At 42.3% G+C, this 26,752-nt stretch overlaps 1 protein-coding gene across 2 annotated transcripts in view; it reads left to right on the plus strand.

Moving 5' to 3' along the window:
* FSHR (follicle stimulating hormone receptor) overlaps nt 1-26,752 on the plus strand; it is a 167,614-nt gene that overhangs the window by 96,533 nt on the left and 44,329 nt on the right. For both annotated transcript variants that reach the window (XM_069494448.1, XM_069494449.1), the window contains exons 3-4: nt 18,446-18,520; nt 21,751-21,825. In XM_069494448.1, coding sequence (XP_069350549.1) covers nt 18,446-18,520; nt 21,751-21,825 — 150 coding nt within the window. The remainder of the gene's footprint in view (nt 1-18,445; nt 18,521-21,750; nt 21,826-26,752) is intronic.

The raw sequence follows: 26,752 nt of genomic DNA on the forward strand, positions 1-26,752 counted from the left end.
CATCTCAGGAGAGAGGAAATGTGTTTAGTAGGAGTCCCATGTTCTAAGTATAGAAATATCCATGGCCGGGTATGGTGGCTCATGCCTGTAATCGTAGCACTGTGGCAGGCTGAGGCGGGAGGGTTGCTTAACCTCAGGAGTTCAAGACCAGCCTGAGCAAGTGTGAGACTCTATCTCTACAAAAAACAGAAAAAATTAGCCAGGCGTGGTGGCACATGCCTGTAGTCCCAGCTACTCAGGAGGCTGAGGCAGGAAGACGTCTTGAGCCCAGGAGTTTGAGGTTGCTGTGAGCTAGGCTGACGCCACGGCACTCTACCCCAGACAACAGAGTGAGACTCTGTTCCCTCCATGGACAAAAAAAAAAAAAATCCTAAGTTTCTCATTTACTATCAAGCATTTTCATTTTCCACAGTTCTGTGGTGATCTTTTTATTAATTTCTTGGCTTGAGGTTACTGTACCCAGTGGATGCTGTGAATCCTCACCCAACATAATCACACATCACTGGTCTGATGTTATAAATACTTGCAGATGACTATTTCCAGCAAGATGACTGCTCCTTTGAGGTTTTCCCTGGTGCAGAGTCCCCCCATTTCACTAATGGGAAGCCTTTACTGACTCCTGACTTATGCAGGAACTTAAGTTCTAGCTCCTCTCAGACAAAGGGGTCTGCAACTTGGGCTCATCTTCTCATGGGTTTTGAAGCTTCAAGACCTAACCATTATGCTCATTTAAATTTTTCCTTGGTCCTTTGACTTCAGTGTACACTCACTATTCTGACCGTATTGGGGATGGAGTAACTTTTATGGTTTCTAAATTGACTATGTGATTTTTAAATGTTTGACATATTTTATTCAGCATTTCCATGTGTCTGGAGGCAGACAGGCCTTCATCTCAGACTTCCATATTAGCCAGAACTCGCAGCATCACTGATTGATTCTTTGTGGTAGTGTATCACCTCTCCTCTCTCCTTTGCAGATAGGAAGATGCCAGAGAGAGGTAGCCAATGCCTTAGTAGAAGAGATAGTCTAGATTACCTTCTACCCTGACAAACTGGGGCTGCCTGATGGTACCAAGCATCTAGACATAGAAGAAATGATAGAAAGAGGAGGTTATAGAAATTGGATGCTGAGGACACCGAAGGCCAAATTTTCCAAAGTTCTAGCCATGACTGCGCCATGTGTATTTAAATATAGAGATATATATGAAAAAATAGAAATAGATATGCAGTATATAATTAATATAAATATATTTATATTCATATATAAATGTAAATATAGTTATATAGAAGTATATATAAAAAGTATAGATATCTACATATACTATATATATCTATATATACTAATATATATAATATCTATATATAATAATATATGGTAACATATATCCATATACAATAATACATATCTATATATTCATGAAGACAGAGCTCCCATATAAATATCTAAACATCAAAGGATGTCCCATAACAGAAACTGAACAAGCTAAATCCTGTCATTCATATGTGAGACTAGCTGGGAATCTAAACTACAGGATAGAAAAATATCTTCAAGCCATGGGGTGAGAAAATGGGGTTGTGATAACACGCCTACAAATGAGAACTGAGTCAGTCTGATCGCAAATCGAGCAATTCACCCCACCACAGCAGCTCCACAGCCAGGTAATAGCATTATGCCTGCATTAGTTGCACAGTTAACTTTTCAAAGAATTTTCCTACTGCTGTTCATTTATCGATTCAGCATATGCTGCTAAGTTGATCTTTGTGTCTTCCTAGAAGGGTGATGAGATAGGTATTATCATCTCTATGTAAATCATGAGACTACTTGGACTCCATTTGATGTAGTATCCGATGGGCCAACAGCTGGTGTGTAGAAAAGGTAGGACTAGAATCTGATTCTCCTAACTCCTGAGCCCTTTCTCTTCCTAGAATATTGTGTTAAACTGTCTTTACCGGTGTGCAGATAGGCACCATTGAAGAGAAGTTGATTCAAAGATTGGACAGAGTTGGGCCTGGCATATGGTTACTCCCTTGCTAAGCTTGACCTGCAGGCTGGTGCCATCCTTCCTCTACGTCAACCCTGTTCCAGATTTCCCCTCCCACTCGCTCCAAGTGTGTCACATGTCTGAGAGAAGACAAAGCAGCAAGAATCATATTTTGGACTCCAAGAACGATAATAGAATATGAAATTCCAGTGTTCAATAAGCTTTTGAGAAACTGAGGTTTCAAAGTAAACTAATGTTGAAATGATAGCCAGCAGCAAGAATCCTTAGGAAGAGAGTCTATCCAAGCTTTTTTTTTAATTAACTTAAAATTTTATTTTGAGAAGTTTGTCGAAAATATCGAAAGTTTAAAATACTTGATTAAAATAAAATCACAGGTCACTGTTAAATAACAGTCATTCATTTAACAAGAGTGATAATTAAAAGAATTCAAAAGCAAATGTAGAAAGTTACATAGTTGTAGAAAAATCTTAACTCTTCAGTAGGTCTGGCAGGGAAGATACCATGATCATGAAGATGGTATCCCAGAGTGAGGCATTTCCATTACACACCATGCTTTTTTGAGTAAAGCTTTGAAGGACATTCAAAGCTTCAACATAACACAATATTTAAGTGGAGAGTAGAGAGTAAATAGACAAAAAAGCATAAACAAGGATGACTAGAGATGATGAAACAGAGATCAAAGACATCAAGTCTAATCCTTCTTTGATGGTAATAAATTTCAGACCCCTAAAGAGAGAGAGAATAATTTCCTTGAGCAGCAAAATATCAGCCACTGTTCCTCTCATCACAATTTCTAAACATGGGTCTGGTGGACGTGTCCATGTAGTATAAATAATCTTGGCTAAAGATGTTGGTTAATGTCCATAGCAAAGAATCTAAAATATATGGTACATGTATCTACCTTTCTTTTTGTTAGATCTAGTATATATAGTATCTATATCTACCTATCCACGTATTGATCATGGGATGGGGAGAGAGGGAGGGAAAAAAAAAAAGTATTGTTCAACTTTTCAAATGAAATCTAAATCTATATGCTTGAACTTGCTAGTGATGTTCACCTTAAGCAAAAGGTATCAAGTTCTACATCTTGTGATCTAAGAAATACATACCCAAAGCCCACTTTGCTCAAAGATTTTTCTTCCTACTGGCCTACTGGAGTGATTGAAATTCTCATCATACTCATGGTTTAAGGATTGCAGCCCTTATTAAACTGCAAAGCTGTTGTCTGGAAATAGTTACTTAGAAACCACATGTACCTGTGAATGTCTTGAGCGGCTAGAGACCAGTCACCTCCTTGTGGCCTTAGATTCCTGAAAGAGTTGAGATAAATGATCTCTTGGTCTCTGCTCTCACTAGGTATTATTCTGTAGCTCTGTTATTCTGTATCACGATGATCTCACAGGCAGATAAGTTTTGATAGAGCACTAGGAATCAGGGTGGATCCAGAGCCTTAAATGCTACTTGGGGTAGTTGGGGTGGAGGGGTGGTTAGAGCCAAGATAGGCATAGCCACAAAGTCCTCTGGATCCAAAACACTTCCCTGGTGGGAAGCAGAGAAGATGTTCCCAAGAAGCTGTACTCCACAGGTTTGTTCCTTGGATGGGCATGATGTTAATGTATATAAAATGCTCATTTTCCTTGGTCTCTTCTGTCACTGGCAAAGACCCTTTGAAAATGAAAGCCAGTGTGAAATCAAATAAAGCACTTGACAAAACCATGCCCACAGGGAGCAAGCTGCATAAAAAGACCCCCTTAGGACATTGTTAGCATTTCTGTTCCCCTCTCTCTCCTATAATTCCCAGTGATTTGTCATTTCATCGGCATTAAAGAATACAGTTTATCTTTAACACAGTCATCCCAAGTTCTACAAGAGCAAGGCTTTGTGTAAAGTATAAAGCCTATAAAGACTGGCCTTGATGCTTAAAGACATTGGAACACGTCCAGTGTGGCAGTGCGCAGCCACCTGTGTGAGCAGAGGAGGCAGCCCGAGCTGCAGCACGGCATCAAGGGCACTGGAAGGGCTCATTGCCACAAAACAGAATTTTAAAACAAAACGCCTTCCCTGGCTTATCCCACACACCTCGTCTCCACCTCCCGACACCATCTTCTGTTGTCAGTGTCACCCTCTAACCCTTCCATCCATTTCTTCAGGGGTGAGAAATGCTGGATCTACAGTAATAGCTCTGGGGGTGACTCTGTCAAGTTAGTTATGGGTTTCTTCGCAAACATGGGTGTCTGGAGGAAAAGCATAATGGAAAGGGGAAAGCTAGAGCAGGATGGGGCAGGGGTGGGGGTGTCACCAAAGAAAACTAACTAACAGCAGTGATAATAAGCATTCCAATCATTCCAAAAAGGTGTTTATGTGTTTAATGTTTTACAGTTAACCAAACACTTTTGCAGGCATCGTGTAATTTTCATGTTGATCATATGAAGTACACATTCACTTTACACATGAGATTTGGAGAACTGAAGGGTCTTGTTCTAGGCCACCACCGACAGGCAGGTGGAAATCTAAAACTAGATGCCAGCTGTTGACTCCTGCACATACTGCTTTGTTCTAAAGGTATCTGAAGGGCTGCAGAGAATCTCGGTAGAGGAGAGAGATTTGCAGAAGTTAACCACAAGCTTAGCAGGTCAGACTTTTCTTACCTACTCAGGATCTTGTTAGGGGGTCAGTTGATACTCTTGTAACCCAAGGCCTTATCCTACCAGTTGCATGAGCTCCAGCTCTCATCCTCTCCTGTGTTAGTAGAACCGGCTTCCTCCCACTCAGTCCTCAGGTAGAGAATAACTGGGGAAGGAGAGGGGAGGGAGCGCCAGGCAGAATGCCAATCACTCTAAGTTTTCTACTGCATAGTAACCACCCAAGCCCCCCCAGACTCTGGGTCTTATCTGCTCAATACAAATGTTCCCAGACAGTGTGGCTTTGTGTTTGCTTTCCACAGTGTTGCATTGTGCCCAAGAGGTGTCTGCAAATTGGGCATTAGAACAATTAACCTCACTTCATTTTTTCCTTCAATGAGTGAAGACCTGAATCTCATTTATATCCAGCCTGCTATGAAATCACAGTTGGTCACAGACGTGATATAAGGGGCTCCAGAAAGACCCAATAGCACCAAAAATTCCTCCACAACCTGGTCCTTGTGCCCAAAATTCATGATGATTATTTTATTAAAGCTTTGCTCCTTATTAAAATGTAATCTCCCTCTCCTCTAATCAGACTTTAATCAGTCATCAGACACTGACACTTTGGGGTGAATGAGTGTTTCTTTTTGCATGTAGACTAGTAGATGCAAAGAGGGGAGAGTAGGACTCTAAAAGGGTCCCAGGTGACACGGGGTATGAGGCCAGCTGCACCTGCCATGGCACCTGAGCCAGGCTCCGGCTTGCACACGGCCCCCAGGGCAGGTGAGCCTGGCTGTGATCCAACCTTTTCCTCTCAAGTATCCTCGTTCCCTGTCTGAGCTGAAAACAGCCCTCCAGTGGTTGCTTCTCCATCAAACCCCCCTTCAGCTACTATTTATTCTCACTTTCAAATTGGTGATTTTCCATCTTTAGTTTTGCAAAGTGTTTGGAGACTAGGAGAAAGAAAAAACAACCGTACTCAAACATCTTTTAGCCCCCATTCCCAGGTTCTTGGCAGGTTATAAACTGTTGCTACTGTAAGAAATATCGTTGGGTTACATAAGCAACAAGCAATGAAGGAGTCACACTCAATTCTGAGGAGAGATTGCCAATGGTTTTCTCTTTCCTCATTGTCCCTGCACATCCCTAGCTCTCTCTAAATACCACAGGGCTTCCTCAGTCACTGACCTTGTCTAATCATATTGATTGTCAGCAATTGCGGTCTAATTGGAAAGCAAGTTGCTATGGTAATTTCTGTGTCTTATGTCTTACATTTAAAGACACAATGATCCTCAAAGGGGGAAAATTGCTTGTGGTTGGTGACAGAGGAAAACATAATTAGATATGCAAATTGTAAAACTAATGTATTCAAACGAATTCTGAAATCTAAATCAGGATTTGATGTAATAAGTTGGTACTGGAATTTCTACCAAAGGCACATTTGGTCAGAATGTATTTTTTCCCCTTCCAAATACTTATATTTTTAGGAAAACAAAAAGAAAAGAAAGAAAACGTATCATGGACAAGCAAGAAGTAGGTGGTTATTTATAGCTCAAAATTAGGTACGGGATCTATAACACGGGGATGCTGCCGTATGTGCTTGAAAGAACAGGAGCATGGGAGGTGGCAGACCCGGATGCTGCTCCTCCTCCTCTCTTTAACTTGCTGTGTAGCCTTGGGTAAATCCCCTAACCTTTCTGTGCTTTACCATTCCTCATGAGTAAATGAGATGACAGCTTAGGCTTTTTTCATTCACTTAGTCTATCAATAGTCACTTACTGAGCACCTACTATGTTCCAGGCCAATAGTAGGCAGCTTTGAAAATCAGTCTCTGTTCTTTTTGTATTGCAGAAGATAGTGCAGTTTCTATGAATACTAGATCAGGAGCTCCTTGAAGGCAAAAAACTATGTTCTCTTGAACATGTCTGAAGAATAGGACTACAAAGGAATATGAGAATTGGTGCCAAAAATACTAAAGTATTGTTAATACCTGTTCCCTCCAACTCAGTAAAAATTGAGAGCCTGCCAAGTGTGATTCGAGGGGCCTGGCACTGTGACAACCGCTGCAGCTCTGACACCCAGGGGCTACAGACAGACGTACATACAGCTAGTGTGACCATTAGTCTGACTGTGATAAAATACTCTGGTAAAGGCACAAGCAATGTGCTAGGCAAGCTCAGAGGAGGAAAAATGTCTTAATTCTAGAGGGCTAGAGAGGGCTTCCTGGGAGAGAATTTTAAAGGTTGGGCTTTGAAATTTGAATGGGTTTTCCTTCCTGCTCCAGTGCTCAGATGTGAGGTTAAATGTATGTTTACTGAGTATCAGGCAAAGACTGTAAGCCCAGCAGACGCCATCCGTCCATTCAGCACGCATTTATGACATGCCTGCTGGGCGCACAGGTACAAACAATGAATATAACAAAGTCCTCGACCCCACGGGATTTGTAGCCACTAGAAAATAACATAATAATAAATACCATTTCTTTAGCACTTACTAAACTTCAGATATTTAACATGTAACTATACATAACCCTCACAAAGTTTATAAAGGCAAATGCCACTATACCCATTTCAAAGATGAGAAACTGAGAGTCGGAGAGGCTAAGTAACTTTGTCAGCTTCACCCAGCTAGTAAGTACTTCTATGGGTCTGCAATGCTACCTTTGCTGCCTGGCTCACAACCTAGGTACCCCCTTCCCAGGAAGTAATAGCCTTGACCCATTGGTTCTACAGCCCCAGCAAGGAGACCCATGCAATAGAACTTGAGTGGATTAGTGAAAATGCACTCCTGTCATTATAGGTAAAGACTGTCTTAACCTAGACCAGCTCAGTTATTAACTAGCCACGTAACAATTGCTTCTTGTGCCTTTGTTACTTTATCTGTTTGAAAAAAAGAGAGCAGGAAATTGTAAGAAAATAAATCTAGAAGATAGCTGATAAACTCCCTTCCCTCCTTTGCCGATTACTCTGAAATTCTAATTTCAAGGGCATTGAAAAATAACAAAAAGAGCTTCCTGAAAGGAATCTTTCTGACAGATCCCCATTACCTGAAATTATTTTAGTAAAGGCAAATGTGTATTTCACAATTAAATTACACAAATCCATGGAACTAGGAAAGAGCCCCTGGGAAGCTGCTAACAGGAGGAAGGGGTCTGGGTTCTGTTCTCCCACCCACACAGCCAGCGCCCTCTGTGCTCAGCAGGAATAATGCCATTGTTTGTGTTGCTACTCTTTAAGCTTTCATTTAAACAAAGGGTTCCAAGGCACAAACAGGGCCTGAACAGGTACTGAACTAGGTTGGGGATTCCCAACATCTTGGGTGGCCTTAACCAGCTGAATCTAAGGACTGGCATTTAAAGAGAATCCACTCTCCACATTCCTCCCTGGCAGGATGGCATTTTTCTCTAGTCAGTGGCAAAGTCTCATAAAATAGGAAGCTTGTAAAAACCTTCATTCTTTTCTCCTGACCATGTGGTCCTTTGTTGTAAAAATGTGGACACTCTTGGGACCTTCACAAGGCAAAGGAGATGCAAGAGTAGTACTTTTGACCACCCTTTGGGGGTGGCATGGGGAAAAACTGCTCAGAAATGGATTCAAAAATCAATTAAATATGAAGTTAGAGAATGTAGTACCCTCAGTGTCTGAATGGTCGCAAAGGGCAAGATGGATAACAGCTCTGCAGGCCGGGCGCTTATAAGGGTGCTACACTCAAGCTTTCCAAAAATGAAAATAAAATCATCAGTGTGACTCAGATTCAGAAGCGGCCAAATGTGAGGTCCTTGTTGTTCCTTCACTGCGGCTCATAAAGGAAGCTCTTTCATGCCAAGAATAAGAGTTAATGAGGTAGAAAATGGAGAGGCATAAAAAATAGAGTAATTATGAATTACAGAGTGAAAACAGAGGCTGGTAGGAGGAGGAAAGCCAGTTGGGGAAGGAGGAATTATGTTATAGGTGTGGCAAGGGTAGCAAAAAGGCGCAGTAGAACCCAGAGAGAATTATTGAGGAAGCTTTTGGGGTACTGTGGGGTGAGAGCAGTGGACAGGACAGCCTGCAATAATTCTTTCCCTGTCTCTCTCTCTCTCTCTCTCCCCCCTCCCCCACTCCCTCTCTCCCTCCCTCTCTCCCTCCCTCTCTCCTCTCTCCCTCTCTCCCTCTCCCTCTCTTTCTCTCTCTCTCACACACACACACACACACACACACACGCACACACACACACACACACACACACACACTTGCTATTTCTTCAGTAAAGAGGCTCCAGAGGAAATCAATACTGGCTTACAGGGAGTATCAGTGGAGCCCTCTTCCAGCTGATGATAAAACATACACTGTCTTCAAGAGAATAATGGCACAGGCTAGGGGTTCTTTCTCACCTTGACTGGGACTTAGAAAGAATGGCTGTTGCTGGCCCCCCTGCTGCTGCTCCCTCCCGGGTCTCCCCCAGAGCCGCTCCCAGGGGGACACGGGCAGCACCTGGGGAGGACGCTTCACGGAGCCCCGCCTTGCCCTCGCCTGTGAGGAGTGAAAGCCGGCTGTCATGGAGGGCTGCCAGTGATGTGGCTGACTGCTTTTTAATAACAGAATCACAGAAAAAATTAAAAACACAGAATTCTAGGGCCAGAAGGGACCCTGGAGATCATTTGGATCAAGAGTGTTGTTTTATAGATGAGGAACAAAGGCCCAAAGAAGGTAATTGATTTGACTCAAGGAGAATGGTTAATTAGTGGCAGAGTCAGGACTAGAACCTAGGTCTCCTGACTCCATTGAAATAATAAAAATAATAGTAAGCGGCATGACCTTTGCGTAACACGTTGTGCCTGTTTCCTAGTGCATGGCATGCATTATTCATATGATTTTCAACAGCCCAGCCAACTTCAAGGGATTGAGTATGAAGTACACTGAGGGAGAGAGGACCTTAGCAACATCTTACAGGGGAAAATGGACCTCAGAGAGCTCCAGTGATTTGCCAAAGTGGCGAAGGGCTTCCTCTTGCCCACTCCAGAGACCTTGCCTCATGTAGCTCTGCATTTCTGGAGTTTAGAAAGCTGGGGATTCAAATTTCTTAACCTTAATACTTCCTAGATTATGCGTGCTAATGAATTTAGTAGTCTCCATTGTTTAAAAATTGTTCTTTCTGGCATGCTGAGATTTTTTTTTTCACAAAGTAATTGGAAAAGGGAGAAAAGAAGCCAAGGGCTCATAATTCAATAAGCAGCAGCCACCTGTGTGCTCACCACAAGGGGCCAGGCAATTCAGTCCCAGGTAGTACATACTGTGTCACTAAGGGAGAGTAGTCTCTGATAGAAGAGGTCACGTATAGATTTAGTTTTGAGGAGGATATTTTTCGTTATTTGTTTTCTTCTTATTGGCCAAGCAATACTCCTGCATGACTACTAATTAATCAGCCAGTAAGAATTTACTGAACATCTACTATATGTATCAGTTCTCACCAGATGGTAGATGCCAAATTCTTACCCTGATCCGATGGGAGGAGCATTTATTGAGCAAGTACTAGGAACCATGCAGGGTGCTAGACTCTCACTTTAGGTATTAGAGTAGGATAGATGAAAACAACAAACTCCAAAATGTCAGGGACTTTTGGAACAAGTTTGTTTCTTTCTTACCTAGTAGTCCGGGTGGTGCTCCTCACACATGGGGGTTTACTGGTCAGGCCTGGAGCAACATACATCATTTCTGCTCACATTCCACGGGAAGAGCTTTCTTCTCACAACGCTGCAACTAACAGCAAGATTAGCTGGGAAATGTAGTCCAGCTATGCACACAGGAATAAGAGGGGGAAAATGATTTTGGAGGACAGCTGGAAATCTATTCCATGCCACATATTACCTCCATAATTCTCACAAATCTTGTAAAAGGTAGTTTTAACCGTCCCCATTGAAATAAACAAATGTCACGATGTTAATTGCCTTGCCCAAGGTCACACAACTAGGCAATGATAAAGCCAGAATTTGAATTCAGGCCTGTCTGGCTTCCAGGTTCATGCTGCCACTCACATATGTATGTGAACTAAGACAAATACAAGCCAGCAAGGCCCTGACAAGACAAGGCCATTAGTGAGATTACCCATGTAGAGCATTTACTGCTATGCCTGCCACACAGCAAATGTCTAATAAAGGTTAATTATTATTACCATCATCATTATTCCTGCAGCTGTGAGCTATACAGCTCAAACTTACAAGTGTCCTGAACCTAAGAACAGTTTACCATTCCTGTCCCTTGTGTGTCAGAGGGTGTTCTAACTTCCCAACTCCCTTTCTTTGGTCTCTGCCAAAGATGGCAGGTCACACCGAAACCAAATGACTCAATCAACATGCCTCTCCTTTCTGCCCTATACACAATGTCCACTCCCTTACTACCTTCCAAACCAGTTGTCTTTCATCACCAAGAATTCAGTGAATTCCCGTTTAAGCAATTTGTGACAAATATACACAGAGTAAGAAAGGAATTGACTACCTTTTCTAGCTCCCAATTTTAATCTGGTTCTACCTCCAGAAAATCTTTGTCCCTCCTTCACTTTCTGTCATTCTCTTTTAATTCCATGTGCTTTCCCAAACCATACCCTATGCGTGGCTCCCAAGCACAAGTACTAGCTGCACTCCTGTGTGCAGGCAGAGATGGATGACTCATAGCCCACCAGCTTCTGCTCTCTCTGTTTTTCACATGCTACTGCATTCTCCCTGTCTTGAATATTGTACAAATAACCTTGAATCTACTCCAAAATTTTAAGTGACTCATTGGGACACATAGTTTGTTTGAAAACAGATGACCCATGACCAACATCAAATTACTCCTGAGTGATATGCCGTAACTGTCAAGAACTGCTGGTCTGGCCCAGGTGTTGTGGCTCATGCCTGTCATCCTAGCACATTGGGAGGCCAGGTTGGGAGGATCACTTGAAGCCAGGAGTTTGAGACCAGCCTGAGCAACGTAGCAAAACCCCATTTCTACAAAAGTAGCCAGCCATGGTGGCACACTCCAGGCCTGTAGTCCCAGATACCCGGGAGGTTGAGGCAGGAGGATCACTGAAGCCCAGGAGTTCAAGGCTACAGTGAGCTATGATCACAACACTGCACTCCAGCCTAGGTGACAGAGTGAAGACCCATCTCTAAAAACAAAAAACTGCTGGTTTGGCAGAAATTGCAGGGAGCCATAATTATGACAATAATTGTAGGAAATGAAAGGAGGTTTGCAAGAACTACTGAAAAAAGTAATTGAGAGAATTTAGGATCTGTTTGGACATTAAATGATGAGGAGTCAGAGATGATCCTCCCCGCCCAGGATCCACTGGGCCAGTAGGGGATGTCAGACAGAACTGTTGGCTTGGGTTGTGATTAGGGAGGGGAAGAGAGTTGGGAGAGGAAAATACTTGGCCTGCTCTAGACTAGTCTGTGATGGGCTCACAGAGTATGTAGTGGAATATGCCTCAGGTAGTTGCAGACATGGGACTCTGGCCCAAGAGGGGAGCTTATGTTGATAACCTGTGATTATCAGCAGAGAGGTCCTAACTGAGGGGGAGTGGGGATGAGGTGGTCCAAGGGGTCTTCAGCAGGGAAAGCTTGAGGGATACCAAGACAGGCTTGAGAAATGCTGACATCTAGAGAGGGTGTGATGGAGGGAAATATGGTAGATAAGGAAAAATAATAAAATATATTCAAGCCCCACTGTTTACCCAGCTCCATGTTGGGCACTTGGCATCCTTCCCACCCTGCCTTCCACTTCTGTTTCGTTGACTTCGCATTCTCAATTTGTCGTGCATGTGACTTTTACCCAACCACAGTGCAGATTTTTGTAAGGCAAGGGCAGTACTTTTTATTATTGTGTATGCTTTATACTTGCATAGAAAATGTGCTAAAAAGGCACATATTATATGAGTTGCTGCTTGGAACTTTGATTTCTTTGTGTCTCTTTTTCCTCTTCTGTAAAAGAGGCTAAGGATGGTGTTTAACTCACAGGGTTGCTGAGAGGATTAAGTAACGTAATAAATGAGAAGCACAAAAAACTTGCCTGACACCTGGGTGCTTAATAAATGTCAGCTCTTGTGACTGTGATTTTTTAGTCCTTTTCCTCACCTGCTAAGGGAAGCAAAAGAAACCTAATATACCAAAATGTAGATTACCTAATATTTAAATTAAGATAAAACTAAAAAGGAACACAACAGTTTGTTGTTAATTTATTTGAAAATGAATGAGCTGACTTCAGATTTCTGAATTAGGCCAAGCCATTGAAAGTACTTTTATCTCTGTCTCGTTTGGGGCAGATCTTCAGGACATCTTATGCAAAGACTGTCCTTGCCCATGAGAAAAGGAAGCAGATCTGGGGAGGTAGGACCATCTCAGACCTGTCAGGAAAGAAAGGCATCTACCTGCTGCTGCCACGTGAGGAGGTGAAAGGAGCCCTTTGGCAATGTCCTTACCACACCCTGACAACATGTCCTGCCCTGAGTTGACCCTTTCCCCAAGGGAGCAGCATGCTTTCTAGGTTAGGATTTCAGTGGCGGAGACAATTTGCGTTGAGAGGCCTACGTGCTCTGCCTGATTTCCTTTGTGTGGCCAAGGGATCAGATGGTGGTCTCAACGTAAGTAAGAATCAGAATGGTGCTAGAGTTTGGGACAGTGCGATCGCCTGGTTTAAAGAATTTAAATGATCCTATAGATGAGGTTAATGGAATAACCTGGATTTCTGTATTTAAAGCTTAGAGAGGCATTGGTAGGATCTGTGCTGGCAGTTTTCCCTCACCGTGATGGTTGACTAGCCCAGGATCTCCAGCTGCAGGTGACCTCAGTCCTAAACCCACAGAGACAGGAAGGCAGAATGCCAGGCAGGCGTGGTGATGCTGGAGTTGAGCATGTGACAAGCACTGTGCTTTCACACTGACCACCTTATCTTGTTTAATCCCCTTGGCAACCCTGCAGGGGAGTTATTATTCCCATCGTACAGACAAGGAACTGATGCTCAGAGAGACTCTGTAAGCTGCCCACAGCTATAGAGCTAATAAGAAATGAAGGCAGGATTCAAACTCAGCTGTCTACTTTTTTGTAAAGTCTCTGGATCTAACCTTAAGTGAATTCTAAGTGAGGGTGAGAATGTGTATTTGGAGAGCTCTGTGAACTTTTCTGCAACACATTTTCATGGGAATTTTCACTTGCCCTCTTCTATAATATATATATAAGAATTACATGTATATTATAATTATAATTGCACTGTATGTATATTGCATTTCAATATAACAAGATATACAACATATCTAATTATATGTCATTCATATATTATACATATATATATCTTGTTATATTGAAAAGCCTTACATGAAAAATTTGTTTTATTATTTCTGGTAACTCAGTGTAGCCCATCAAATAAAGACAGCACCGAGGTAAGGAAAGCCTAGAACACTAGACTCGCTGACTTAGAGATGACTGATGAAACCCAGGACCCAGTTTTTTCACCTCTAGATTCCCAGCAATGATCCCAGTACCCGAAACACAGCAGCTGCTTAATCAAAATTTGTTAAACATTTGTTGAATTAGTTCTCCACTCTTTTAAAGATTCACTCCAAGGTTCTGCTAAACAAGAAGCTCCCTCCTGTGCAAGTACACGATTTGATTTGCAAATACTCTGTTTGCTGCAAGTTTTCAGGAATACAGCTTTATTGTGCAAAAGCAGACATGGAAAATCTTTTATAATCTTTCTAATTCATTCATTCAGCAAACAATTCACTGGGAGCAGGAATACTAAGATAAAAGGCAATGTCACTGTCCTCCAGGAGTTCGTTGCCTAGGAAGGAAGACAAAGCAGAATGCAAAGCCAATGAAGTGTGAGAGGGGTAATAACAGAGGGTCTGTGGGAATCCGAGACTATGAGGGACTCAGGGAAGGAAAATAGTCAACTCAATTTAGTTTGAGGTTACTAAAAACAAGGTAGAAATTTGATTCAGTGAGTATTACAAATATCTTAATTCAATTGAATCCACTAATATACCAAGTTAGGGAGAAATTTATATTGGATATGTTGGAGGAAAATGCTCTGCGACAAGAGACACAAGGGAGGAAGAAAATGTAGGGAAGACCCAGTTGGAGAATATCTCCCTCTATCAGAAAGAAAGCAAAGAAGAGATTTCTGTATTTGATATCTTATTTCCTATTCTCCAATTCATGTCACTGAAATGCTAGGGAGGCCATTAATCACTGGTCACAGCTCTTCATCTCTTCATCCTACAAACCATTAGCAACTCTGTTCGGAATGAAATAGTTCAAGCATCTAGCAAATGAGTGTCAGCTGTAGTGGTGAACACAGTTCTAGTACTCTATAATAGGTTGAAACTTAATGGTGAACCATACTGAATTCTAAACGCTCATTCGCTCCCTAAAGTCCCACCCCACCCCTCCGTCAAATGTACTTCTATGTGAATATCAGTCCATTGACCAGAAGAATGCAAATCTGAGGAGGAAAATTTTATAATGGCTCTGAAACCCACTCCAGAGGGAATGCACTGATAACCCACAGCATCTCATGCAAGCACATTTCCCTTCCCTCCTACAAACATGGGCTCTCATGCACAGAAGGGGCCTTAGAAGTTCTCTTCTCTAATCCCCAGACACCTTATGAACCCCTCCAGATACCAGTCCTCTCCCTTGTTTTCTCTTCTGTGGGTGTTTTTTCCATTCAGGGACCTCATCTGGTAGCCAGAGAAAGGCTGGGGAGAACTGTGACCCAGAGAGGCAGGGAAAAAGGCATTCAGATGCTATTAGTATGGCAGAACTATTAGTTCATGCCATTAGTATGGCAGATGCTATTAGTGTGGAATGTGTGTGCTCCTTGCATGTTACATACTGCATTCTTGAAAATTCCTGAGACAAAAGCCTAAGTCATGGACAAGCTAGGCTTGGCTGTCATTTGCTGGACTTGGGCATGTTGGCTACAGAAAAGGGGGTGAGAGAATACCACAGACACACTTTATCTCCTTTGCAGTGTAGCAGATGCCATTCCTAGGCCTGAAGACTTTTTTTCCTTCCTCTATTCATCCATTCATTCATCCAGCTACTAATCATTTACTGAGCACTAACCACATACCAACTCATCATTAGATGCTGGGGATACAAAGACAGATGAATAAAAATACCATCCAGAAACCCAAAGTCAGGCTTGGAAATCAGACAATTACCAAAAAAAAAAAAAAAAAAAGATAAAAACGTGGTGGTGAGTGCTGTAACTGAGAAATTTAAAAAGTCTTGTGAGTACCTAGAGAATAGAAAGACTTCAGTGAAAATTTCAGTGATGACAGAGTAAAGGGCAGCTTTTCAGGGGGGATGTACATTTTTTAAAATCAGGTACTTCACTCCCCTTGAACTAATGTAGTTGAACTCCTCCTTCACGCTTTTCATACCACCCATGTGTATGTGCATTGGCGGGAAAAGTCTGGTAAGAGTATTAATTATTACTATGTCCCTAGAGAACCTTGCAATCCAAAGCATGGTCTTGTGATCAGCACCAGCACCTGAGCTATTAGCAATGCAGAACCTCAGGTCCCACACAAGACCTTCCCAGTGAGAATCTGCATTTTAACACATCCCCAGGTGATTTGTATATGTGTTAGCCTTGGGGAAGTGCTGTCCTACAAGATGAGGAGAGTCTTCTCTCTGGAAATAAGCCTTCTACAGAGCTGCTGTGCTTGAGGACGGAGGCCTGTTGCACTGTTCTGGAAAGGACTTGACAAATCATCTGATCTACCCCCTCTTTTTGCAATGAAGAATCCAAGGTCCAGAGAGGGGCTCAGTGTGGCCTGGGAGACAGGGAGTGTTGAAGAAAGCACGTGAGCCCTGCCGTCAGCCAGAGTTGGTTCTGCACACAGGCAGGGCCACTTATTAAAGTGGAGACCAGAGTACATCAGAAGGATTAGTGAGAACGTATGTAAAGTGGCTGGTAAATAGTAAACACCCAAAAAATGATAATAGAAATAACTAGAAGCAAAACTTGGTTAGGCTGGAACAAGATTTCTGAATTTCTCCTTTTCCACTGCTGTACCCTGTTCAACTTCCCCCAACCCTCACCTGGCCAAAGGCACCCCCCTCATCTAACCCCAGTACTCTCTTCTGTCTTTGAAGTTGAGACCATAAAATATGAGCTACATTCGGAAATAATTTAGAAGTATTTCTTGGCTCGTGTGTTCTAATAATTTCTTGACCAAAAAAAATCCAGATAAGGGAACTCGCAAGCGTGAATTCTGGTAAGGAGCTACGTCTTCATCATTAGGCTGAGATGTTACCTTGAGTGGTGACCAAATCTATTGCTAGAAATAGCATTTGGGGGATCTGGCCCATTTGCAGTTAAGCCCTCCCTGGTATCCACCCTGTTCCTCCACGTCTCATTCTCCACCCTTTCAGCTCTTTTAAGTGTTCGAATAAATGCCTTATTCTTCCATCCCTTTCCCCTCCTTCCTCATTCCTATACTTCCCAGAACTCCCTTCACTTGCAAGAGGGCAAAACAAATGGCCAGTAGCCAGCATGTTCTATTAAAAATCAAAATTCGCATACACCACCCTTATCCATATTCCACTGTAAAAACCGTGAAGACCTGAATTTACTAAATTAATGATGAAAGATGTTGTTATGGAATAAAAGGAGCTTTTCTCTCACAAAAATGTCTCCTCATTCGTGGGGGCTTGTGAGAAAAGGCCCTGCCACCACGGGGTTGACAAGCTCCAGACGTCCGCCAGCCCCCCCTCACTGAGACAGCCGCTGCTCATGATATGCATCTCCTCCCCCACCCAGGCCTCTCCCTTGATCAAGAGCCTTTCTCGGACTCTTCTCTAAATCCCAGGCCAGCAGACAGTGCTTCTGTCTCAGCCAATTTGAATGCATGCCGCCTGTGAGATTTCCTGACACTCCCAGCTGCCGCATTAAAACTGCATAAGCATCTTCCTCGGGAGGCCTAGTACTAGCACGTTTCATCTGTGAGCCGCTTTATAAATATTAACCGATTAAGCCACCCTCTCTCCTCACAAGCTCTGGGTTTTGCATAATGGGCTTCATTCTCTACTGCCCTCAAATTACTCCAGGAGAAAAAAAAGCCTGAGACCTGAAGGATCTTTTCTGGGTATTTTAGTCCAAGATATCATTAATGCCACAGGCCTTACAACAGCAACTTCCACTTGGGTAATGGCATGGAGGGGAGGGGATTTAAATCCATGTTTATTATGAAAGAGACTGGATCGGGGTTCTCATCTTCCAGAGCCAGGTTAGCAGAAAGTCCAGGACAGTGTCATTGAACTAAAGCCCCTGGGCCAAACAGAGCCTGCCATCTGCTGTTATAAAGTTTTATTGGAACACAGTCAGGGTCATTCGTTTGTGTGTCATCTATGGCTACTTTGGCACAACAACCTCAGCCGAGTAGTTGTGATGGGGACCAAATTGCCAGCAAAGCCAAAATATTTTTACTATCTGGATCTGTAGAAAAAGTGCCCTGACCTCCTGCTCTGAGGAACTCAAATTTTTTTTCTCATCCTTTATATTCCCCAAATATTTTCAAAGCAAGTCTCTTTCCCTCTCCGGGCCTCAGTTTCTGTATCTATGGACTGGATAATCTCTAAATTGAACCATTGCCTTGGACTTATTCTCTCATGTTCTGTAAATATTAGCATCTAATATATTAGTTTTGTCTCATTACTACAGCTGACTTCTTTGAGGGAGGAAAAGGAGTTTTGTGTGTCTCATGAATCCTCCTAGGCACAGGGCTCTGTGTTGAGCGCTAAATATGTTTATGGAGTGTAACGGAACTGGCTGGAATGATGTTTCTTTCTCTGCAGAGAGATCACTCAGAATGACGTCTTGGAAGTGATAGAGGCCGATGTGTTCTCCAACCTTCCCAAGCTACATGAAATGTAAGCAAGAGCCCTGGGGTGGGAGGGGTGTGGTTGGTGGTTTATGGCTGTTCTTGGCCAAAGCATTAAAGTGCTCTTATATTCCTGAGAGGCCCTGGTTCTGCTCTGTCCTCAGATCCCTAGACTGTCATTATAAGATGTCAAAGTCAGCCTGAAAAGCACTGTTACGTGTCTATGGCTGGTGACCCAGGCACCATCCCAGAGCCTAGTCTCATCCTATTCCCTGCCTCCCAGAGTTTTTAGCATCATAGACCTGAGAACTTTGTCCAGTGACTGTGAGAAAGTACCTCTATGCCATCCTCCCTTTCAAAGTTATGCCACAGTCAAAGCCCCAGATAAGTCCCACATGACGTAGTTGAAACCAGGTAGTCCTAGTCTGAATACTGGCCTATGCCATACACTCACCGTGAAACCTTGGCCCAGATACAGACATCTGAGACTTAGTTTTTCTCATCTGTAAAACTGGAATAATAAAATTACATCCGTCTTAGAATTATCGTGATGAACAAAGGCGATGATAAATATAAATTAGATCTAGCATATCAGCTGGCCTAGAGTAAGTATGTCATAACAATCTTTAGTTTCTCTACTTCTTCAACTAAATTTTCTTGTTGATGTTCCAGTTTTATATTTGTCAGTGCTCGCACAGATCCACATCTGTTTTGTACCAGTCTATAATTACCATAAATTAATTCAGAGAATCATAGAATGTCAAAGCCAAGAGAGATTTTAGAGACTGGTTGAAAATTTTCCAAAGTATATTCTGTGTATCGCTGAGGACACAGGAAATTATTAGGTGTTTAAAGAAAAAAAAAAGTAAAGATTCTATGGTTAAATAAGATTAGGAAACCCTGGGCAAATATAGTTAGGTTTGCTTCCCATTGGAAAACTTCTCAGAGCCTATAGTATGCTAATATAGGAGGATTTCTCAATTAATGCCACTGGAAAATTTTCTTTTGTGGATCATTTATTAACATCTATAAAATTCCCATGGAGCACACTTGGAAAGCTAACCACCTCCTAATTTTACAGACAAGGAATGAAAGTTATGGAGAATTTGTGAGGCTTTTCTAAAGTCATTCAGCCTAATCCACAACAGGATAAGATCTTGAACATAAATCTCTTGACTCTTGTGTATCTTTTTAAAAAGTAAGAATTTTGCTTTTAGCATTTGCCAAATATCAATAGGGGACTTATATTAAGGAATATATATTAATATTATGGAATGTGTTTAGGAATGGTACTCGGTCTGTCCGTTTTAGCAAATGCCCTCCTTTTTCCTTCCTTCCAGCCACTCTGCCTCCCACCCTCATTCTTCCTCATTTTCTCTGCCTCCTAGATGCTTTCTCTGCCTCTACTCATTACCCTCATGCTCCTTCCTTTCTTCTGTCTCTCGTTGGTCTCTTCAAACCCAAGTTGGGAAAAGAAATCTGACCAGGGTCTCAGAACCCACGGGGAATATCAGAGAAATGAACCAAAGGGGAGCCAGCCCTCTGGGCACGGTCAAGCATGCAACCCTCGATGCAGTTCCATGGACAGTGGAGCTGATGGAATGGGTCTTTCATCTCCTCCTTTCCTGAAGAGGTGCTCACCCCCCAGGCAGCATTAACTGTACTTAAAATGATTAATTGCCTGGTGCTTGGATCTGGGTAGCTACAGGTTACTGCAACATAAAAACTAATGAAACGGGGAGGAAGTAATTAACAGAGCATCTCTGCAAATATACATTGATCCAGCAAGACAAGGCAAGGGCAGGCTCTCTGTGGGAATCCAAATGTGAACATGCTCATCTCCAGACTATTGATCAGGACACACAACACAGGCCAACACAGGGAGGAAGTCACCCCTTTCCATGAGCTGTGAGGGAGCAGCCTCAGTCTTCAGCACTAAGGGAACCACTGGCCATTCCCAGCTACTGTTTGCCAAGATTTCATGGCTAAAACCAGAGATGTTGATTGGTTTTCTCCCAATGTTCATTTTTCTTTGTTATTTTACTCTCTTTTTCTCCAATATCCTTTTGCCTCCTCACCCTTTCTCCTTCCTTCTCATCTTCTTTTCTTTTATTTTATTTCAGCTTATTATGGGGGTACAAAAGTTCAGGTTATGTATATTGCCCATGCCCCCCCATCCCCCCAAGTCTGAGCTTCAATCGTGTCCATTCCCCAGAGAGTGCACATCGCACTCGTTATGTAGGTATACACTCATCCCCTCCCCCATCCCCCACATCTGTCCGACACCCAATTGGTGTTATTCCCAAATGTGCGCTTAGGTGATGATCAGGGAAACCAATTTGCTGGTGAATACATGTGGTGCTTATTTTTCCATTCTTGGGATACTTCACTTAATAGAATGGGTTCCAACTCTCTCCAGGAGAACAAAAGAGATTCTATATCACCGTTATTTCTTATAGCTGAGTAATACTCCATGGTATACATATACCACATTTTACTAACTCCAGTGAGAATGGCCTTTATCAAAAAGTCCCAAAACAATACATGTTGGCGTGGATGCGGAGAGACAGGAACACTCATACACTGCTGGTGGGACTGCAAACTAGTGCTACCCCTGTGGAAAGCAATATGGAGATACCTTAAACAGATTCAAGTAGACTTACCATTCAATCCAGCAATCCCATTATTGAACATCTACCCAAAAGAACAAAAATCATTCTATAAAAAAGACACCTGCATCCGAATGTTTATAGCAGCAAAATTCACAGTTGAAAAGATGTGGAAACAACCCAAATGCCCATCAATACATGAGTGGATTAGTAAAATGTGGTATATGTATACCTTCTCATCTTCTTTTCACCTTCTTTTGTTGTTTTTCATCTCTTTCTCTTATCTCCAGGCCAGACAAAAGCTCATTTTCCCAGATTAGTCTCACCCCTGCCCTCTTAGCCTTCTCAAACCCTGGCAGATCCTTACTGGTTAAGACCCAGCTCTGTTCAGGATGAAAACGACTCACCCAGCCAATGCTCTGTTTGCCTCTCATGGACAGGCCCCAGGCAATGAGGGTTAAATGGGACAGGGTTAATATTTAGTTTGTATAGTTAGCTAATTTAGTTTGCACACTGCATGCATCCTCAATATTTGTTGAAATTTTGGATGGATGGATGAATAACGGACAGATGGGATGAATGATTTATTAATGAATCCTGTGTACATGAAAGGTACTACAGCATTCCTTACTATTGAAATCACTTTTGCATGTTTTTTCTTCTTTTACAGTAGAATTGAAAAGGCCAACAACCTGCTCTACATCAACCCAGAGGCCTTCCAGAACCTTCCCAACCTCCGATATCTGTAAGAACGCATATATTCTGGAACCCTCTCTATAATCAATTTGTGCATGCCTATTTTAGTAAAATTCCCACTTACTACTTTGAGGAGCAATTGCTTTTTATCAAGGACGATGTGAGGGAGGCAGAAATGGAGGTAAGAGACACATGGTGGTGGAAATTAGTTTAGTTTAATGAGCAAATTCTAATATAATTGCATTTTGTTTCCATTTGCAAAAACAGATATAAGAATTGTCATTTGCATTAATGGGACTATCATACAGACCTCTTATAGAACTCAGTCATAATTTAGTGTTAATAAGATGCAGCCAAAATTTTTGCTAGCATTTAGCTTGTGACCTTGACCTTGAAGGCATTGTCTCTTTTTCTGCATATATGCATTTTTCCTCTGATAGATTACAGCACTTTATTTTGTAAGTTTTGGTTAGTAACAGACATTGTATTTTATCAGCAGTGAGATTCCTGGTGTATGAGCTCTATTCCTTTGGGCCTGCTCTTATCAGCAGAAACACAGCTTCCTCCAATCAAATAAATGGCTTTCAACTTTGCTGAGGGCTGTTGACAGAGCCCTGAGTGTTCTGATGGGTCCCCAACAAAATAACACAAGAATTTGGACCCTGGAGTTAAACTTTCTAGGTCCATTTACTAGTTACTGATCCCAGGCAAGGCCTTGACATCTTATAGTTTGTGTCCTTGTCAAGAGAATGGAAATAATAATAATGCATGTGTATATTATGGTAGCATCAATAATGCCACATAACCAACCACCACCCAAAGATAGAGGCTTAAAGCAATAGCCATTTGTCATTTTTTACCTGTCTGTGAGTTGGTCAGTGGAATGGTTCTGCTGATCTCAACTATGTTTGCCTGACCTCAGCTAAGCTCACTCATGCGTCTATGGTTAGTTGGCAGGTCAGCTGGTGATTGGCTGCTCTAGGTGGTCTCATTTGGGATGGCTCAGCTTTCTTGATTTTGTTTGTTTTCAAAAAACCAACTTTTTGTTTTGTTGATCCCTTGTATTGGTTTTTTGTTTTCCATTTCATTTAGTTCTGCTCCAACCTTTGTTATTTCTTTTCTTCTGCTGGGTTTGGGTTTGGATTGCTCTTCCTTTTCTCGTTCCTTGAGATGTGATATTAGGTTGTTAATTGTGATCTTTCTGTCTTTTGATATATGCATTTAAGGCTATGAATTTCCCCCTTAGGACCACTTTTGATGAAGCCCATAGATTTTGATAGCTTGTGGCCCATTTGTTGTTCAGTTTGAGGAATCTTTGTTTCCATTCTAATTTCACTATTGACCCAATAATCATTCAGCAGCAAGTTGTTTAATTTCCATGAATTTCTGTAGATTTGAGTGTTTCTCTTGGAATCAATTTCTGGCTTTATTCCACCGTGGTTTGAGAAGATACATGGTATGATTTCTATTTTTTTAATTTGTTGAGACATGTTTTTTGGCCTAAGATATGATCAGTCTTGGAGAATGTCCCATGTGCTGAGGAGAAGAATGTATATTCAGTAGCCTTGGGGTAGAATGTGTTGTAAATGTCTGTTCCACTTGTTGTAGAGTCCCATTTAAGTCCAGTGTTTTTCTGCTTTTATGTGGTGTTGAAATCCCCAGCAATTATGTTACTATTTTTTATCTGTTTGCTTATATCTAGTGGAATTTGCTTTATGAATCTGGACGTTCCTGTGTTAAGTGCATGTATATTTAGGACTGATACATTTTCTTGTTGAATTGCTACCTTTACCATTATATAATGACCATCTTTGTCTTTCTTTACCATTGCTGATTTAAAATCAATTTTATCTGATATGAGTATGGCTACACTTGCTCTCTTTTGGTGTCTGTTCACATGGAATATTTTTTTCCATCCCTTCAATTTGAGTCCTTGTGGGTTAGATGTGTTTCCAGGAGACAGTAGATACTTGGGTTGTGTTTTTTCATCTATTCAGCCAGACGATGTCGTTTGAGTCAGGTATTCAGACCATTAATGTTGAATGATAGAATTGATATATGGGATACTGTGGTGTTCATAATGTTGAATAGTACCTTATTGCTTTGTCTTCCCTCTTACGCTATTGTTTTATACAACCTGTGAGCTCTACCTTTTGAGTGATTTTATATTGGTGGGTATCTATTGTGCTGTGATTACCACAGTTCAAGCTGGTGCTGGATGATCTTTGTGTGGAGTGGTAGGTTGTTCCCCAGGTTATTGTAGGAAGTTTGAGTTGGGGGCTGAGTGAGACCCTTTCTACAGAGCCTGGTATTATGGGGGATTGTTCTGCCTGTGGTCTCCTTGTAGAGGTGACAGTGAATATGGGTGACGCCATCTAGGCAGTGGTCCAGGTTGACCAGGCTGTGAGTGTTTGCTCAACCAGGTCTAGGTGTAACTGTGGCTTGAGGCTGGTAGATTATTGGACCTTGGTGCAGTTCTGCCAGCCCAGCAGCAGTGGTGGAGACTCGGGGGTGGGGGCTTAGGACCACAGAGGCAGGGCCACCCAACAGAGGGCTGTTTCACCAGTATGGGGACTGTGGATGCCAAGTTGTGTGGGCAGAGATCAGTTCTGGTGGGCCCCAAGGCTTCCTAGATGGTGACTGTAGTACCTAAGGCACTGCCCCTGCTCAGCTTCCAGTCACAGGGCACAGCATTGGGGAGTGTCTGTGATGCCAAGTCCTGAGCAGACCTGGCACTGTGTACACTTGGGAGCTCAGGATGGCATCAGCTGCAGAAACCTGGAATTGGTACCCATCAGATCCCTGCTGTGTCTGCTCTCAGTGCAATGTCTTTGCATAGACTCTAAGCAGCTCCTCAGTCATTCCAGAGGTCTGCAGTAGTAGAGGGGCCCCCCCACACCAACTCGGGCCACATTGTCTGCAGGCTGAGTATGGTGCCCCTGGGCTCTATGTTCCTGACCTTCCCCCTGTGTGGATGCTCCCCCCCCCCAGATCCCTTTGATCTGAGCTTGCCAAATGAATGGCCCCATCACCTTTTCTCTTTCATTCTGAATGTCCCACATTGCTTCTTCAAGGTTTTACAATGTTTTTTCCAAGAAGAACCAGCTGTAGGTAGGCATCTTCCATTGAGCCTCTCTGAGAGTGGCGCAAGCATGTGCTGCTTCTAGTCTGGCCTCTTCACTCTTATTAATAAGGACCCTTGGTCCCACCATTCAGGGATAAGGGCAAGGGAAAAATAGTAAGAACGTATAAGCACAGTCCCAGACAGAGAAAGGGAAAGTGGGAGATCTTTGGCAGAACAGGGGGAAAAGAGCTATGCCTTTGACTGTGGAAGAGGCTGAAATCTGTGTTATCTATCATCTAAGTCCAGCCTCCTCTTTGTGTCCTTGTCCCACTCTAGGTGTTGAGTAGTCCTCAGTTCCACCTGGCTCCTGTATCAAGTTCACACAATGCCAGGGGTGACAGATTACAGCCATATCCTTTTCTGAGAGAAAGTTATTGTTCTCAGAGCATTTTATACCAACTCTCCAACTGGGGAAAGAAATGAACAAATAGGAGTTGGGAGGGATTGTCATTGTCAAGAGATTCTTCTTGATTGCTCTGAAAAGTAACATGTTATTGTCTTAGTTTTCTCTAACAGAATACCACAGCTTGGGTGACTCAAATGTTTCTCATGATTCCGGAGGCTGAAGTCTAAGATCAGGGTGCTAGCATGGTCAGTTCTTGGCACTGTGCCCTCTTGCAGACAACCATCTTCCCACTGTATCCTCACACAGCCTCACCCTGGTGCATATACATGGAGAGAAAGAGATCCTGAATCTTCTCCTCTTTTTATAAGGCCATTCATTCTAACATGAAGGTCCCACCCTTGTGACCTCATCTAACCCTAAATACCTCCCAAAGGCTCCACTTCTAAATACCATCACCTTGGGAGTTAGGGTTTCAACATATAAATTTGGGGGGTACACAATTATACAGTCTATATTTCTTTTTATAATTCTCTGTATACAATCTTTTTACATCTACTTCCATGTAGATCCCCCATTAGGAATTAAGACTAAGAGTTGTCTGCCTTTCAACTTCTTGGGCAGAGTGTACATTGCCCAGCTGTATGTACCTCTTCAGCATGTGGCACATGGTGATCCCCCTCCAAAGGCACTTCTACCAGCAATACATCTATTCAGGGCTAAGCCTGTAGCCCTTTGAAATATTTTCCAAACTGCTAAGAGGGATCACCTAACTGCACAGTTGATCCTTGAATCTGAAAGATTTTATCAGGGAAACAAAACCCTGTTAAGCTTCCATCTTATATTAGTTAGCTTGGACTGTCATTTAAAAAAAATACCATAGACTAGCTGGCTAAAACAACATAAATTTATTTCTGACCATGCTGAAAGCAGGGAAGTCCAAGATGAAAGTACTGGCTGATTTGGTTCCTGGTGAGGGCTCTCTCCCTGCTTTACAGACAGCCATTTTCCTGTGTCATCAACTGGCACAGAGAGAGAAGTGGGGAGATAGCAAAAGAGAGAGTGTACTTGAGTGAGCAAGAGCATATCTCTGATGTCTTTTCTTATAAAGACACTAATCTTATCAGATTGGGGCCCATACTATGACCTAATTAAAACTTAATTACCTCTTAAATGTCCTATCTCCAAATACAGTTACAGTGGGGATTAGGTCTTCAACATATGAATTTAGTGTTCTCACAATTCAGTCCATAGCGTATCTCCTTCTGTGCCTATTTGTGTCCGAGCAGCAGTCACAACAGCTTTATGATCTAGCAACCAGGTAGAGGTCAACAGCAATGATTTCAGATATTCTCTGGGTTGATGAAGTACTTGCTGCAAGGCAAAAAAAAAAAAAAAAAAAAAAAAAACACAAAATGGATGAAGGAATCCAGTGGAGACCAGTAGGATTGAGTGGTTGGAATTTTTTTTTTCTTAAGCCTGGATAAATGTTTATCATCACAGCCATTA

The sequence above is a fragment of the Eulemur rufifrons genome, chromosome 19 (assembly GCF_041146395.1).
Source record: "Eulemur rufifrons isolate Redbay chromosome 19, OSU_ERuf_1, whole genome shotgun sequence".
Classification (NCBI taxonomy): Eukaryota; Metazoa; Chordata; class Mammalia; order Primates; family Lemuridae; genus Eulemur; species Eulemur rufifrons.